Here is a 17512-nt window from a genome sequence, read left to right as displayed (position 1 = left end):
TTAATATTAACCAGCAAATACGTAGGGCCCAGTTTCTCCTTGTTAGAACTCTTGTTCTAATCAATGTTTGGTTGCACCTCACTTGAAGTTCAAGGTGTTAATACGTTCTTTTTCAGAGTTTCAAGAGGAAGCCTGGTCAGGCAGATAATGAGCGCTCAATGGGAGATCACAACGAACATATCCACAAGCGGCTGAGAACCATAGAATCCAGCAGTGAAGCAAAACAGAATACAACTCAGCCTAAACAAAACGTGGAGGAGGCTGATGCTTTTGAACATATTAAACAAACCTCCGAATGCTATGATGCACAGACATATGGTACGGTGGTATTTCTGGGTGTAAAGAGTTGTCATTGCAAAATCAAATCCTGAAGCTCTCCTATTTACTGTAGTTTTCCCCAGTACATTTTTTTTAAAGTTATGTTTAAGAATCCTTGCTTTGGTTTAAGATGTAGCACCATTTCACTGCAATAAGTGCTACTCATTTGACAATCAGGTTCAAACTAATAAGATTTTTGAAAATAACTGAATTGATTCATAAAAATGGATTGAGTTTAATAAGCATATTTAAAATCTATTCTCTCCAAATCTTATTTCAATCATTTTGAAGCCCAAACTGCTACCACACATGCAAAATATTTAGGATAACACAAACAAGTTCTTTATTCTGTATCAAACAAATTGATGTCTCTTTAAAAATATTCCTCTAATCTAAATTGAATTTAAAAAATTGCTTTCTGTTTAAAGTAACTAGTCGATTCACCAGGTTTTCAGGGCAATAACTCATTGACATAACATGGCATGGCACAGTGAAAGATAAAACTGAGGTTTGAAACAATAGCTCAGATCTCTTCTGAAGTTCACTGAAACTTCACTAAAAGTTCACTAAAACAGTGGCCTCAGAATGCAACTTTTTTTGCAACTTCACTACTTTTCCTTCCTCTTTCCCCTTAAGTATTGTTGCCTTTATACAGACGTAGCTAGCAAGGAGCAAGAGAAACCTATTATGCCTCTTGAAGAAAAGGAAGAGGGAGATTCTGAAGATGCAGCTATGGAAACAGAAATGCAGAACAATGAGGATCTCAGAGCAGTAGACACAGAGGAGCTGAAGCCAGAAAAAAAGAAGTCTACTGCCACTAAAATTCCTGGTACGTTAACTTAAACATTCTAAACGTACACTGATGTGCATCTTTAAATGTGTATGTAGGTATTTATATTTGCATGTAATAGCTGTGTATACATTTGATAAGACTAAAACATCTGTTCTTAACTAACATTTCTGCAGCAGTATTCTTATTCCTGCCTAGTAACCAGCATTCGCCTTTGCTAAATTGGTCGAGTGACAGAAGAGGTTGCTGTTTTCTTTCAAGTTAAAGTTTCTCCAATCTTTATCCACTTCTTTGAGGAAAGTAAACACTTCCCTGCTATGAGACACAATGCCAATTCGCTTAATTGGCATATAACAATGTGTTCCAGTGTCACCAGCATCACATAACTTCTTTTTGTGTGTAACTTCTGACAAAGCGCCAAGTTGAGGAGCTGGTCTGAACAACATGCGGTGAGGTAGCACCAAAGCATCACTGTTTCACTGATTTCTCCCTTATAGTGGGAATAAAACAAAACGGAGCTGCCTAACAGAAAATGGCTATCGGATGCGAATGGTTAGTAGGTGAGAAGATGGGTCTGACTTGTCAGCCACACAGCCCACACAAACAAAATAAGCTAGATATAAATACATTTCTCTGCATTTGTAAGAGAAGTATTTCATTTCAATGAATCTAAGTAAATGACAGTGCAGCTTGGAATTTTGAATGGTTTTCTTGCCAAACACCACAAAAGCTGGCTGGAGAGGGGACAGAAGAGTTTTACCAGCCTGAATTCACCTTGTTGCCTCTTACTCCCTTCAGGTTTAATCTCTTCACTTAAATCTCTTGCTAGACTGATTAGCTTTATGGAATTAGTCTATTTGTTTTTCCACATGATTCTCTAACAGTATGTTCTGAAAAACTACAATATTTGAAACATCTCCTACAATGTCTTAGAATAATTCTTAAAAAATTAGTTGTTAAGCAGTGTAGTGTACTAGAAACAATAATAGAAGAAAATCCTTAGTCCGTTCCTTTATTTGTAAATTGATTTCTGATTTATAGGAAGCTCTTTTTGTTAGAAAGCTAGAGAATAAAGATTGCCTTTTTTTTTTTACGATGACTTTCTCGATAGTCTCAAATTGCTTTATACCTCCTGTCATTCTGCCAGAGAGGCTATGAAGCTCAAAAAATGTACTTCACCAATGGAATTTTCAGGTGTTGAAGATCTGTTCTCTAATGTTTTGTTCATTTGGCAAGAAGGTTCTAAGAGAGAAAAAAAACATTTGCACAAGGAAGTGCACATTTATCTCTTCCATTGAGTTGCAAGGTCTTGTATTCATCCTATTCCTAGAACTGATTGTCTTAAATTTTGTGCACTTCTCACTTAAAACAAAACAAAAGTTCTGGGTTGCACTACAAAGCATGTGAGACACTTTGTAAAAGAGTCGAGGTAAAATTTTGGTTCTTGTATTATGTGTGATCCACAAAATTAGTAATTAGTTTTGTGATTGTAGGAACAGGTGAAGTGGAGCCGGAGATCCAGACTTTGGACTCAGAGGATGTCAAAGACTCTACAACAGAAAAGCTACCAAAGGTGACTGAAGAGAAGCCAGAGAGAAGCAAGGACTCAACCATACATACAGCCCATCAGTTTTTGATGGGCACTCCCCAGGTATGATACCCAGTGTGTCTTCTTACAACTACAGTAGTAGAAACAGTATTTGGCCTATGTTAATGAAACTCTGTGAATGCAAAAGTTTAGAATTACTTTCATTCAGACAACTCAGTAGCTGGCTGTTCTTTAATAGCAGAATGAAAAGTAACACACAACCAACTGTTGTATATGCAGCTGATTGACAACTTTAAGATGACAAGTCCTCCCCATCCTTGTGTGAGAAGGTCCCATCCTCACTCTTTTTAAAATGAACTTTTGTTTTTCTAACTGTTGAGAACAGTTTTGCTCTGATGAAACTGCTCATCAAAGGGTGTGTGGCCTGAAGATAAAGAAGGCTTCAGAGTGATGAGAGCTAGGCATCAGTGATCTTAAAAACCGTTGTGAACAAAGTATTCATCTCAGTTAATTCATCACAAAATATTACTTCCTCAAAAAAGCTGATTGCAAACATTATAGAACCTTTGTGAGCCTTTTATGAATGTCTCAATTAAGAAAATGCTATCACAACCCAGAAAATCCTAGAGCTTCATGTAACACTCATTGCATCCCAGTGCAAACTGTTAGCTGTGAAAAAGCATGTTCTGTCATAAAGAAGCAGTTGATGGTAGATAACCAGTTGATTAAGAATATTTTCAGTGTCTGCTTTCTGGTACTGAACTTCAATGCTCACAATGTTGTGTCCTGAACACGTACCTGGGGAGCGGTACTTTATTGTTTCTATGCACAACACAGAAAGGATTGTGTGCCAGCTATACCTGATATTTTCATCTTAATACCAAATACGGCAGCTCTTTGGAGGCTGCTGAATGCAAGAGTGTTCTCCTGTCGTCAGAATAGTTAGGTACCTTTTTCGTGGTGGTGGCTTTTGTTGTTGGTTTTTTTTTCAATTGACATGCAAAACCTGAAACAGGAGGGGGAGCTCTTGCAGCACCAGTTAAAGAGGAAGGGAGAAACGTTGTTAGTGGAAAAGTGCAAGTTCTCGGCTTTTAGCAAAAGGAAGAGGGAAGAAGCCCACTCCATGTACATTCGTCCTCCCTTCCTTAAACCCACAGTAGGTGGCCAGAGGGACTGCTGCTGCTTCTTGACGAACAAGAAGTTGCTGGTACTGTTGAGTTTACATTCCTAGACTTATTTTCCTTAATCCAGCAAACCCGCAGGTTATGCAGACCATATAATACTGTTTTGCTAAACTATGGTTTTACAGGTCAGGAACAGAAGTTATCACTGAAAGCACAATAAAAGTTGAAGTGTAATTAATAAAGCTTGGGTGTCCTTTAACGGAATGGCTTATCAAACAGTATTTGCTGGCAGGTAAAGAGGACGATGTCATTCGATTCTTTAAGTGGTTTGAATGAAGCTTTTGAAAAACTATAATTAAGTGAAGCTTATTATATTTTGGAAGATACTAGATAGGTAGTATTCAGTAGTTTGATCTCCATCATACTGTCATTAAATCTGGTGTTTGTCAAGATAATTTCACTGAATTATCTTCAAGTTCTGTATTTGATTATTTTCAGTGTTCGTATCAAAGATGTTCCTGACTTTGTCTCTATATTAATTGTGTCACAGATGCACGTATTTGTGTGGAGATAGTTATTCTTCCTGTACGTGGAAGCTAGTAAAAAAATGGAGATTTAGAATCTCCATTTGAGTGTTTTCAGGTATTTTTGATTCTAAAAGAATAAGAACAATGCATTTTTACTTTTTTATAGTTTGTTATAGTTTGGGATTGCCAGATATGTGAACTCATTTTTCTGTCTCATAAATCTCAACTACACTTCTAGCATGTCGTTAGAGATCCTGAAGAGCTAAGAAGGGAACTTGAAAGGCAACTGGAAGCTTGGCAGACACAGCAGTCTGGAACTCCAGATGAGGTTTGTGACCTCATTTTAGTATAAAACTGTCATAAGAATCCTTCACTGCGTTATTTCATCTTGTTTTACTGCTGAAGCATTGAGGAAGCCAAGCAGGCTGGAATCTAAATATTCAAAATCACATGATTTAGATGCTTTTTTTATAATGTTTAATTTATTCTGGAAAAAAAAACATTATTCTTAAAGCAGGATGATGTTTCGGATCTTGCTTTGAACATGTTGTATGCTATTTGCAGAAAGTTACTCTGATAATGACTTCTAAAACTTGTATAGTTAAAACATTTTTCTCAGTCATGCCAAGGTCCTTCTGTTTTGAGTTGTCACCTGCACTGAAGTGCTGGATACCACTTTGACAAAATATGATCAGCAGAAGCCATCTCCTTCAGTTGCAGTGGTGGAGTTTGAACTAACCAAGAGCAGAACCAGAATATGATACTTGCTCCAACTATCCTAGTCATGAATTGTAAACAGTATTTGGATGTAATTCCTGAATTAAATTGCTGGTGTAAAATTCTGCCAAATTTTAATTAATTTTCATTTTTGATGGCTGATAGAGAATCTAGTAGACTTTACAGCTTGTCTTGCTGTTATACCAACTATCAGACGGTGGCCATTACAAGATTTTCCTGTATCAACAGCAATGCTAAAGCTGCTCTGTGTACTCCTAGAGGAATGATCATTGCACATTGCAGCTCTGTAGTGGCGAGGACCATCCTAAGTTGAATGCAAATTGTCAATTTATAGAGTGTTCACAAAACACCCTCACAATTTCAACTGATTGTTACCTACCACCTCCTCCTCAGTACACAGATGTTTGTTTTCTTTTTTTCAGGCAGTGCTTCCCAACTTTTTGTTTTTTCATAACTCACTTTTATTTCTTTCTGTGATGTATGATGTTTTAGGAGAAAGAAGCAGCACAGTTGTGGCAGAGATATTTAGTACTGACAGCTCCTCTATCACAGCAGCTTTGTGAACAGTTGCGACTCATACTGGAACCCACTCAGGCAGCCAAATTGAAGTAAGTTGGATCTTTCTGAGGCTTCTAGTTTCTTTAAACTCCTGGGTTTGAGGGCATTAACCTCTGTACAACTGCACACCTACATTGTTTTTGCTTTTATAGCAGTTATTCCTGTTTGCAAATGCATTCATTTTACTGTTGTATGGGAATACTAGGTTATTTTATGAAATGCAAACGTAATATAGTAGCAGGTACCCATCCTGAGGATATTGCCTCTTAGGGTTTTTTTTCCTTCTGTGCAACAGGTGATCAAACCAACTTAAACGTGTGAAGTGATGTTGAGTAAAAGACTATGTTAAATGTCAAAATATTATGTTGTTTTTAACATTAAGTGGTTTTTTATTATTTTTAAGAGTGCTAGACTTGTTTCAAACTGGAGGAGTCTTAAATTCAAGGTCTGCCTTCCATTTTAGGCACCTAGATTTAAGAATTTCTTTTAAAAACACTGAATATCTATCCTGCATTAAGAATGTGAGATGATTTTTTTTTTTAATCTATACCTAAATATGGATATTAGAACTACTAATTTTGGTTTTATTATATTTTACAAAACTTTGTTATTTTGACGTGTATGCTGCATAGGCCAGGACTTCCATGATGAGGTATTTGCTGATAATCCCTGTCACTATGTCTTTTTTATCTGAACTTTCAGAGGAGACTACAGAACGGGGAAGAGACTGAACATGCGCAAAGTGATTCCATATATTGCCAGTCAGTTCCGAAAAGACAAGATCTGGTTGCGAAGGACCAAGCCCAGTAAACGACAGTACCAGATTTGCTTGGCTATTGATGATTCCTCTAGTATGACAGACAATCACTCTAAACAGGTAAAATAAAACGTTGGAAGAAGTATGAAGAAATTACTCATTGATGAATATGTCAGCTCCTGACTTGTTTCACACAGAACTGGTGGCTGTTGGAAAGCCTGACTGGTGATTCTAGAGCAGCTGTTTTTCTGGTCCATGCGCTTGAACTCTTTGTTACTAAAAGATCAGTGAAAGTTAACTGAAAGGGGGAGATGTTAAATTTGTTAGAGGTGTACATATCCACTGGAAATTTTTTTTTTTTTTGTAGCCTACAAAAGGCTGAAACTTGCTAATGCAGTTCATTGGAGGATTAAATATTAGTTCATCACAGCACACTTGTAGGGGTTTTATTTATTAAAAACGTGTGTTTCCTTCTAAATGGGTATTTCAGTGTTATTCATTAGCCTGCCTAAAGTGGTATCTCTAAATCAATCAGCTGAAGCCCTCAAGTAGAACTAGTGTATCTTTATTGCAAAGACTATCTTGCGTAACTACAACAGGAAAAAAGATAGGAAGTCTTTTCATTTACTAGATGATGAAAAATAATTTTGGTAACATTCTTCATATTTAATACTGAACTGTGAGAAAAACTTGGAATATCCTATTTTTGATGTAACTTTTTTCTTTAATAGCTTGCATATGAATCCCTGGCAGTTATTGGAAATGCACTGACTCTTCTAGAAGTGGGACAAATTGCTGTGTGTAGGTGAGTTTATTTGAAATCTCGACTTTTCTTCAAGCCTTCAAGAGCAGAACGTAAGTACTGGTTTCACACTGTGATTTTTTTCCTTTTTTTTTTTTTTTCTAAAGCTTTGGAGAGACTGTTCAGCTGCTGCACCCATTCCACGAACAGTTCAGTGACCAGTCAGGGACACGGATATTGCGTCTTTGCAAATTTCAGCAGAAGAAAACAAAAATAGCCCAGGTACACAAGAATGCCTCTAGGGCAACAGGCCTGCAAATCTTTTGCAGACAAGCTATCAGCAGCTTCGCATTACATGATCACTTTGTAATGTTTACTGGTTGGTTGTATTTGAGAGTGTGCGAGCTGGTTAGATAAGAGAGAGAATGGTCACAATTTTGTAATAATGTTTTCTCACTTTTAGTTCTGATGCATACAACTTTTAAGCATTCATCTTTTTCTGTTTGTATTGGGTCTTAAATAGTATTTTGGGTACAAGCTCTTGGGTACCCCCATGCCCAATCCCATCAAAATTTGTGGGAGTTTAGGAGGTTTTCGTGCCGTGGGTCCTGCTGTAGTAGGAGGAGGAAGAGCTTTGTGTGTTTGTCAGACTTGACTGCTGAAGAAATAACTTTCTGTAGTAATGGACAGCTACAAAGTTTTCTTCTTTTAGGAAGGTTTTCGCACTCTTACCTTTCCAGACTTGGATAAGATCTTCCATTAATAGTGCATAGAAAAGGGGATGCCCAAATAGCTCGATGGTAATCTTACAAATGTCAAAATTGGGAGGACTTGACAGTCAGTGTCCTTAATTTTAATGGGTAATATGTAACTAGATACTTTTCTTGCAAGTTAAAGCCAAAGAAGTTCAACCTAGAAATAGGATGTATATTTTTAATATACGTGAAATTACATATAACATATTTTTAATTATGCCATTAATCACCTGAACAATTTACTGAGGTTTTGATGGCTTTGTTTAAAAAAAAAAAATTAAATCCAGATTGAAGGCTTTTCTAAAGATTCTCTAGTTCAAAATTACTTACTAAATTTGAAGCAGGAGTTAATATAGGAAAATGCCAAGGCCTATGTCTGTGTAAGAAGTCAGACTAAACTATCTTGGCATTTAAAATACAGAAATGTGATCTTCAAAAATGTTAGCATTGTTAAGTTTATTATTTTATGATAACTTAATCTTTTTATTTGCTTTCTCTGCAGTTTCTAGAATCATCAGCAAATATGTTTGCCGCAGCACAGCAGCTGTCTCAAAATATTAATCCAGGTGAGGTTTTTTGTTACTATGCTTGTTGCCATGGCATCAGAATGCTTGCTACAGTCCTGAAGCAACATCCTGCCAGAGACTCCTAGCACCGAGACATCAGGGCTTTGGTTTTTACTCTGTCAAAAGGAATGTTTGGTTGAAATTTAGCTCAAAACCCAAGACACCTATCTCATATTTGTCAATAATTCATTGAAATTTTGTTTAAGGCTTTTAAACCTTACCTGCCCGCCTTAGCTAGGTCATGTTTCCAGATTGTGTTTAAGTCCTAGACACTACCTGCTTTAGAGCATCGTCCAGCCTCCTAGTGACCTTGACTCCCACGGCACTTCTGCTCTTGCTTGAGAGCTTGATTTCTGTAGGTATCCACAAGTGCACTGTTCTGAGGAGCGTAAGTGTTTGCCTCCTACTTGCCTCTCACCGTGGTGCAAATTTAGGCCATGAGCTTCTGGAATTTCGCAGAAGACCTGGAAGGCTTGTTATTTTACACCTGACCCACAGTTAGCCTAAAAGGCTGCTTTTTGCTAGTTAAAAGCTTGTCATGGTGGCACCCACATTTTTAAAAAGTTCTTGTTAAAGTATTCGAAGAAATGGACAATCTGGGATTTATAATCCAAAACTGCTTTGCCACAGAGTGGCCAGGCTGTTGGAATATTCTGAGGGGGAGCCTGTTGAACTAGCCTGGGATGCAGCAGCAATTGGGGAGCAGCAATCAGCTCCCTGAAATCAGGGAGCAAGCAAGAGAAAAGGCAGTAGGATACATCACCCTTTTTTTTTTTTTTTTTTTTTTTTTTTTGGTAAAAAGACCAAGCCCTGTGACATTCAGGGCCTGTCTGCAGAAAAGGAGGAAGCATTCTGCATCCCTCCCTAGTCATTATGCTGTGGGAGGGACAGGAGAGAGAGGCTTGCATTCCCAACTGTAAGAACTGTTACTTCCCTTGTAAGTAAAAGATGATAGATACAAGACTTAGAGTCCCTTTGGAACGATGTATCTCTGACTCTGGGGGCAACATGGGTCAAGCAACGAGTTTCCAGAAACCCTGCATCTGTGCTGTGTGTGCTTCAGGAGGTTTACTTCAGACTAGCTGAATGCCCTGTAGTGGTTGGACTTCCTTGACTGTGCCTCTGGAGCCTATCTATCTTCTAGTTTAGTTTCCTCCAAAAATAATCCATTTTGTGCAGTCCAGGATTGCTCTCTGATGGAGGCCAAGCCCATTAAAGTGGAGACAACAGGGAAACATGTTTCAAAAGCATAGTCTTACTCCAAGGTGAAATGCAAATACAGATGCACCCATAGGTACCTGCTTCTGGAGGAACAGATTTGGGCTTTCTCTCTTTCATTGCAGCAGCTGCTGCTTTACTGAGGTAGTGATCTAGTGGCTGGACTCTTACAATTCAGCCAGTGTTTAACTCCTAGGCACTTACCAGGCATGAAGGACAAAGCCATGACTAACTTGTTTAGGTATTTTCCATTCCTTTCATCCTTGATTACAGTACTGATGGACTGGGGTTTTCTTCCCCAATTGTTCTCAATGGTTTCACACAGTGGGAAGAACTTTCTTTCTTGACCCACTCATAACTGTAGCTTCATGTTAAGTCACAGAATTCTGTTTGATAAAGACTTACTTTCCTTAGGAACAGTCGTTTTTCCATTATACTCACAGGGCTAACAATAAAATAGTCTTTTTAGCCTTTTAAATTAATTACTATAACTTACTGGAATTTTAAATGTTCTTTGTGCTCAGAAACAGCGCAGCTGCTTTTGATTGTATCTGATGGAAGAGGCCTTTTCTTGGAAGGCAAGGAACGAGTGACAGCAGCAGTTCAAGCAGCTCAGAATGCCAATATCTTTGTTATTTTCGTAGTGTTGGACAATCCTAACTCCCGGGTAAGTAAGTGAACAAGGGAGAAGTATTCAGCTGCAGCGAATGAGAAACTGATACAAATCTTTTTCTTGTCTTTTGTAGAGCTATACAGCTATCTTATCTTTTGCAGAGGTCGAAGATATTTAGCCCAATTTGTTTTTCACAGCATCTGTCAGATCTTCTATGATTTCTCCTTACTATGATTCTTATCCTCTTTTGTATTTAAAAAAAAAAAAAAAAAAAAAAGGTGGCTTCCATGCCACAGAAAGGCTAAGAAAGAGCTCCTGTCTTCAGGTTGTAGATTTTGGCCACTAGAGAAGCAGCTGGCAGGTTGACAAATTCAGAGTTTGGGAGATGCTTTGTTCCATCTCAATTTTGATGCAGATTGATGATTTCTGACAGCAGTCTCTATTTGATGGGGCAGCTGGAGCCAATATGAGATGAAACATTAGGCAGAAAGGAGTATATCAGAGTTATTTAGTGCCTGAATTGGGAAAGCTGGGTACCGCATGTGGTAGCTGGGCAAGAAAACTGTTAGATTTCCTTGGTTGGGAAGCTGAAATATGTGGGAGCTTTTCAGGGAAACTCTGTAGTGTTCAGTAAGTGAGCAAACCTTTGAATTATGTGGTGAAGATTCTAATTTTGTAGTTCATGTTTTCTTTCTATATCTGTATTTTTCCATACAAAACTTATCTGCTATATTTATTGTTGAAAAATTAACAGTTCTCTTGCTGACAAACTATTATAATGTTCTGATGAATCCTGGCTATAGTGTCAAACGAAAACTCTGAGTAGTGAAATGTGTTTTTCATAAGCTTTATTAATTTTCTGAGCTGCTACACTGAGCAGCTAAGAAGTTACTTTACAAGAAGCACAGCTGGAGTTTAATCTGATTTTTGTCTTTGCAGTATTTGGTGAAATACTATAAAATAATTTGCTAAAGAGTCTTGTTGTAGTAGATCACTGCACAAATGCAAGTTGAACTGAGCCCTAAAGAGCTTACAGGCGACAGTGTCCAGAAGGCATCAAATGTATAAAACTTAAGTGGTAACAGTAAACTCAAATAATAAAATACTAAGGAAAGACAGGATTTATTTATGGAGGTTGCTATTGCAGAAGCTTAAGCTCAGTCTCTTCTAGCCTATAATTCATTGATTGGAGCACTTTTATCTAAAAGGGCAAAAGTATTTAACTGCTTTGCATTCAGCTTTTGATTTGATTTACCATCGAACACTTTCAGTTCTTAGTCTTAAAATTCTTTTATTAACTTTTAATTTAACAGAGGAGGAATTACAAGTATTTGAAAAATGGGATAAAATGATACCAAAGGCCTTGTAAAAGATGCATGTAGTTTAGTAGTAACACCGGTTCTTTTTTACAGGATTCCATTTTGGACATTAAAGTACCTATATTCAAAGGACCTGGAGAATTGCCTGAAATCAGATCTTACATGGAAGAATTCCCATTCCCATTCTACATGATCCTTAGAGATGTGAACGCGCTTCCAGAAACTCTCAGTGACGCTCTCAGACAGTGGTTTGAACTGGTGACTGCCTCAGACACTGTGTAGACTTTGTAGACAAAGTCAGTACCTGATTGCTGCTAAACCGCTGAAATGTATGAACCGGCATTTCATCAGCGAGCTCATGAGGCCCCTTGCTAACTAGGATTAATGTGCAGGAGCTGCCCTCTGGCAGTCAGACTGTGTAAGAACAAAATGGTTTAGGCACATTCTCCCATGTTTGTCAGAGGACAATTATGCAACGGTCATCTTCTTTCATTGCCTATTCCCACCAATAACGTAGAACTTTCTTCAACTTCTCTTGTAATAACTTATTACTTTCCACACACAAAAAAAGTATTTGTAATGTTCACAGAGGTAAAATTATTCCTGCAACTGTCTATTGCAATAAGAAAAATCAGTCTTGCTTCTGGGAAGGCATTTCTGCATTAGAAGAACTTCAGGTGTCTTGCAAAAAAGGATTCTTTAGCTTCACCCATGTGGCTGGTGCCTCTTTGGGAAGGAGTTGGGGGGAGCAGGGGAAGCAGATGATTTTAAACAACCAAAAAAAAAAGTACTTGAATACTTGAAACTGTTCTGCAGCTTAACACATTCTGTTTAATAATTGCTGATTTTTGCTGATGGTATCAACTGGGAGTTTTATGAATAATGCCATACAAGCATCCTGATATTATCAGTTTACACTGTGAAGTTTGCCCCTCTGTCCAAGGCAGACATGGACCTTCCATTAATCCAATGTTTTAGAGCATGGACACGATTTTTCATTGCAAAAGCTATGCATCTTGTATGGTCTGTACTAATAAAAAGAGGTACCGCTGTTTGTAATTATGATGTCTGTTCTTTCACTTGATCAAAGCTTGAATAAATTAACCAAATTTGCCACATGGAAATGCTGTGCCTTCTCTAGCAGTGCACAAAGAGGCATTTTCATCTGAAAATATATTGTGGTCTATGTAACTTCAACACCTATCGTCTTTTTATGAGGATGTGCCAGCATAGAGTTTTGATGAGGGGCCCAGTCTGAAGGAAACTTTGTTTAAGAGCCCCTCATCTAAACTCTCTCTGAAGATTTTGTATACAAAAACTGAAGGTGTCTCATTCTAAGCGTGGTGCAGGGGTTGACCAGAAAATGGCTGAAACATGGGTGCATTCCCAAAGAGGTGATTGTTCTCTTTATCTGCTAGATAGAAAATCCTTACCTGAAGTATTGCTGTAGCTGTTCGGAGATGCAGCAGTGGCAGGACCCAGAGGTGTGAAATGGCCCGGCAAGGTTGTTTCTCGTATCCATGTAGCTTTGCCACAGCTAATTCATGATAAGCAAATTTCAGAAACTGCAAAATTAACAGGGAAACTCTATCCCCTCAGAATCTAAATGTCAGGTACTGTATAATATGCTTCCAGCGTTCTTTAGATATCTCATACATATATACAAATACTTACATGCTTTGGCAAATTTAACTGTGGAAGAAGGTGGATTTAGTTCGTTAGGTAATTCTCTGGAATGTACTTCCATTTCAGGCTGGTACTGAATATTTGTAGTAGGAAACTTGGAGAAAATATTTTAAAATTTTCTACACTTCCAGCATAAATTATGGTTTGTTGCAGTGATGTTGTAATCTGAGACACAATTTTATCGGCAGTGCTTATGGCACAAACTTTCAACCACACACGGTTTTTACAAAGGCTTTGCACTAAATTTGGTACAAGGAAGCACTGAGTAAGTAACAGGGAAAGGCAAGGCATTGGGGTAACTGTTTTTTCTCTACAGGCCAGCTCTGTGGCTGTACTTGGGTTTGACATTCATTGTCAAACGGTCAGTGCCTTGCGCTATTAGCATCTAACTGTCCGGACAGAGCTGCAAGTATTTCAAAAGACGCAAAAGGTAGGTTTGTGTGGTGTAACTGCTGCGGTGACTTCTAGAGGGAGGGCTGGGGTCTGCCGCTGGGGCCTGGCTCTGGCCCACGGGCACGCTGGAGTGCGCCGTGTGCTCGCAGCCGGGAGCCGAGAGAGCGTCTCGCCCCCGACCGGCACGGGCAGCCGGCAAGAGGGGGCCCTTCGCCTCGGCCTCCCCCGGGGCTGCAGCCAGGAAATGGCCGCCGCTGGGCCCCGCCCGCGCGGGGGGGAGGACTTGGCGGCCGCGCAGGGGCGGAGTGGGGCGTCATGGCCGCCAGCCGCCTCCCGCCGACCGCGCTCACCCTGAAGCAGGTACGAGCGGGCGGCTCTGGCCTCCTCTCGCCCGGTGGCGGGGCTGGCCGTGCCGGCCTCGGGGCGACGGACTGCGGGGGCCGTGCCCTCCTCCTGGCTGCCTCCGCCGCCCCCCAGCTGAGCCGGGGCGGCGGGCGCAGCCCTGACAGGAGCCCCTCGCGGGGCCCCCCCGCCCTTGGTGGCAAATGGCAGCGGCGCGGCGGAGGGCAGTGGCCGGTGGGCGGAAGCTGCGTTGTGGGCGGTGGCGGGCGGCCGGTTCTCGGGGGTGGCCTTGTAATGCTCCGGTTTGTGGGTACGGCTGGACTTAGGCGGCGTGACGCGTTCCACGCTTGGTATGTCCCTTTAGATGAAATTTCAGCGTCTTGGACTGGGATCCAAGGCAATATCCCAGCTTTCAGATGAGGCGATGGGGAACCGGGTGTTCTTTTCAATGTCCCTCAAACAAGGAAAGCTGCTGAGCGTGCAGCTCAGTCAGTCCATCCCGGGACGGCGGATTGACTTTCCTCTCTCCTTCCCAGTTCCTGAGGCGACAGCAGGTTCTTCAGTTATACAGGAAGATCCTGCGGGCTGTTCGCGACGTCCCTGCTGAAGCAGATCGTCGCTATTTAAAAGACTGGGCCAGGGAGGAATTCAAGAGAAATAAAGATGCTACGGAAGAGGTGAGGACGGGGAACCCGCCACCCTGAGCCTGCCCTCGGGAATGGTCAGTGCGCTGGCCTCTGCTTCACCACCTGGGTTTGTTTTGTAGGTGTCGCTTCTGGACTGGCAGGGAGTCCACTGTCAGTAACTGCTCTTGAGGAGCGTTTGTGTGAAGATACAGTTCAGCATCTCTGGTGTCCCCTCTGTTGGCAGTAGTAATGTTTCTCTGATTTCCAGATAATAATCTGGACTTAAAAAGCTAAAGCTCAGAGAAATCCTGCTTACTTAAACCGTGAATCAGAAAAATTGTATTGAATAGTATTAGATAACTAACATAAACTTATTAATGCTCAGGCTTTATTGTAACTTCTCATCTTTAATTTCAACTATATTCAATGATACTTATCCAAAATCAGATTCGATAGTTGTGGATCTGAAGCACCTATGAAACGCAGAAACCTTTACGCTTCTGTCTCCTGTCCTCTGTTTTCCAGTTTGTTCCTTTTTCTAGCCGGTGCTCAAGCAATCAGTGGCTGAATTACGCAGACAAAACATTACGGTATTTAGATAAAAATAAGGTTGAGAGGAACTTGTTCTGTAAATCACCTCTTAGTAGTGCCCACGTGCAGTTGTCACTACCTGCTTGCAAAGGCAGTAGACACAGAGGCATAAAGGAAACTATTAGGAATTTGAATCATGTTCAAAACTGAGTTTTAAAGCAAAGGTATAACTAGCCCCCAAACACATCATTAAGGAATTGGAGAAAATTAATTCATTTGCTCACCATCTCAGTGACTATCGCATTACTTCACACAAAGAAATAGATCACAATGGTGCTGGTGAGAATTGTACATATTTTAATGTGTTAAAACCTGTGTCCTTGTGTAAAACCTGTGCTGCGTGCAGACATGCAGTTCAGTAGATTCCATTTTGTTTTACAGGATGCAATCAGGATGATGATTACTCAAGGCAACATGCAACTTCAGGAGCTTCAAAGAACACTTAAGCTGGCAAAATCTTGATCTTAATTGTGTTGACAGATGGACTTCGATCTGCTGTGAACTAAACCAGCATTTTTTCCAGAATGTGGTTGCAATAGCGGCCTTCGCTGACAACCTGGTAATGTTTGAGGGTAGGATCTACCACAGTGGGGTTTGTGATTGGTTTTTCCCTGTCCTCTTCTTGGTTTGGTCACCCTCCCGGGCAGAAATCACTCGGACACAAAGGACTTTTTAAACAACTGAATGGATGATGTAGCATGTGCTGCGGGAAAAGCAGAAAGCACCAAACATTACAACAGCAGGGTTATGCCAGGGAAATGGAAAATAAATATAAGGCAGATTCTTTTGTCTGTTTTCTGTTGTGGCAACTCTTAAGAGGTAACGTTCATAGTGGTAACAGCTCTTTCTCTACTGTGCTGAGGATTTTTGCCAACATTTGGGGTTAAAGTAGTTGGGATAAAGAAATGGGTGCAAAACAAACAAACATGATAAAACATTAAGAAAATGTTTTGTATTATTTAGATGCCAACTTTCAGTTGTCCCTGAATAAAACTGAAAAGGAGAATGAGAGATTTTAGAAATGGAAATGGTTATTACCAATTTAACAGGAAGCACCTTCAAGTTAGTATTTAGAAGTCAATATAAAGTAGAATTATAAATAGAAAATACTAACTGTGAATGTTTTGGTCTGTTTTTCCAGATGTCGTATTACCAGACTTTTAATTGTTAGCTTCCAATTGTTCTTACCTTCCTGTATATTGCAGTATCTTTTTGGGGTGGGTTTTTTTTTGTTTTTTTTTACCCTTGTATAATTTAAAAATGCTGATGTGAGTCTGCGATTTTCTCAACATAACTAGCGAGACAACAGCAGACACACACGGGACTATGCAGGAGCTGCGTAGAAGAGTGAGCCAGCCGGATGGCCTCACAGCAGCTCCGGTGGGTGCCACCACTGGGGCAAGGGATGGGACAGGGCGATGTTCCCCCTCCAGGCTGCAGGAGGGACTAGAGACCCCACTGGGGAGCAGGAACTATGCTGCTTGCCGGAGCCAGCAATGGGTGTTCAAAGCTACGTACTTCAGCTTTGCAAAAAGCTGCTGCTTGACAAGAAAGAAGGCCAGAGTTGTTTTCCTAATTCTTTTTCTGAAAGTGACTGCAGAATCCTTTCCTGTGATGTTTCTTTAGCTTTACAGTAAAGGATGTGACTCAGGCAACCAGTGAGGCTGTAAAAGCCTTTGAGCTTCTACATCAGTCAGTGAAGAATATGTATATCTAAATATTTTGTTCAAAATCTAAAATTCGTTTATGTTTTCTGGTAGAATGCACTGACAGAACATAAGCGTGTTGGGGATTGATTTTTCATGTTACCAGAAAATGCTGTTTAGAAAGGAATTTTGACTAAACAAAGCCATCATCTGTGTCTGCTTGTTCTCACATGCAGCTTTCCCTTTCCCTTCAGCCAGTGGTTTGATTTCCGCTCCTTAATTAGGAGACTTTACCCTGCCGCCTCATGGCACTGCTTTCCATTCAGACCCCGAGCCTGCACTACTCCTGTGACTCCAGTTTGTACATTTCTAAGTTGTGGCCACATAATCCAGGACTAGGTCTCATCAGGCAGGGCCCTGGACAGCCGCTGATCTCCTCAGTGCTGCTGCCCGTGATCTCCACGGCTTTGTGCGCTTCTCAGAATTGGGAAGGCTTCTTCCTAAAGAAGCCTTTAGGAGTCCATGTACAGTCTGCTAGGGTGAGTAAATCTACTTCAAGTGTGTGTTGCAGAGAAAGGGCGATAATACAGGTATGTTGTAAAGAAGTCCTTCAACTCTAGTAGTTCTGAAGGAGGGAGGACTACAGAGGGGAGT

The 17512-nt window shown here is 40.3% G+C and overlaps 2 protein-coding genes across 6 annotated transcripts in view; both read left to right on the top strand.

The window, feature by feature from the left end:
* Positions 1-12633, top strand: part of MDN1 (midasin AAA ATPase 1) — a 101362-nt gene extending 88729 nt beyond the window's left edge. For all 4 annotated transcript variants that reach the window (XM_075747685.1, XM_075747684.1, XM_075747683.1 and 1 more), the window contains 11 exons: positions 117-318; positions 974-1147; positions 2602-2759; positions 4547-4636; positions 5539-5654; positions 6307-6481; positions 7093-7166; positions 7271-7385; positions 8361-8424; positions 10167-10309; positions 11668-12633. In XM_075747685.1, coding sequence (XP_075603800.1) covers positions 117-318; positions 974-1147; positions 2602-2759; positions 4547-4636; positions 5539-5654; positions 6307-6481; positions 7093-7166; positions 7271-7385; positions 8361-8424; positions 10167-10309; positions 11668-11856 — 1500 coding nt within the window. In that variant the 3' untranslated portion in view covers positions 11857-12633. The remainder of the gene's footprint in view (positions 1-116; positions 319-973; positions 1148-2601; positions 2760-4546; positions 4637-5538; positions 5655-6306; positions 6482-7092; positions 7167-7270; positions 7386-8360; positions 8425-10166; positions 10310-11667) is intronic.
* Positions 12634-13757: 1124 nt separating this feature from the next.
* On the top strand, positions 13758-15996 carry LYRM2 (LYR motif containing 2). Of its 2 annotated transcripts, XR_012834467.1 has the most exons (4): positions 13852-14013; positions 14532-14672; positions 14762-14864; positions 15594-15996. XR_012834467.1 is itself a non-coding variant. In XM_075747701.1 (3 exons), the coding sequence occupies exons 1-3, from the start codon at positions 13969-13971 to the stop codon at positions 15672-15674; spliced, it is 267 nt and encodes an 88-aa protein (XP_075603816.1). In that variant the 5' UTR covers positions 13758-13968; the 3' UTR covers positions 15675-15996. The 2 variants fall into 2 exon arrangements, 1 of the variants encoding a protein (XP_075603816.1); XM_075747701.1 differs by lacking the exon at positions 14762-14864 and having other exon boundaries at positions 13758-14013.
* Positions 15997-17512: the final 1516 nt, after the last annotated feature.

Source organism: Balearica regulorum, chromosome 3 (assembly GCF_011004875.1).
Source record: "Balearica regulorum gibbericeps isolate bBalReg1 chromosome 3, bBalReg1.pri, whole genome shotgun sequence".
In the NCBI taxonomy this organism is placed as follows: domain Eukaryota; kingdom Metazoa; phylum Chordata; class Aves; order Gruiformes; family Gruidae; genus Balearica; species Balearica regulorum.
Note: the sequence above shows the minus strand (reverse complement) of the source record. Positions and strands in the feature narration are given on the sequence as shown.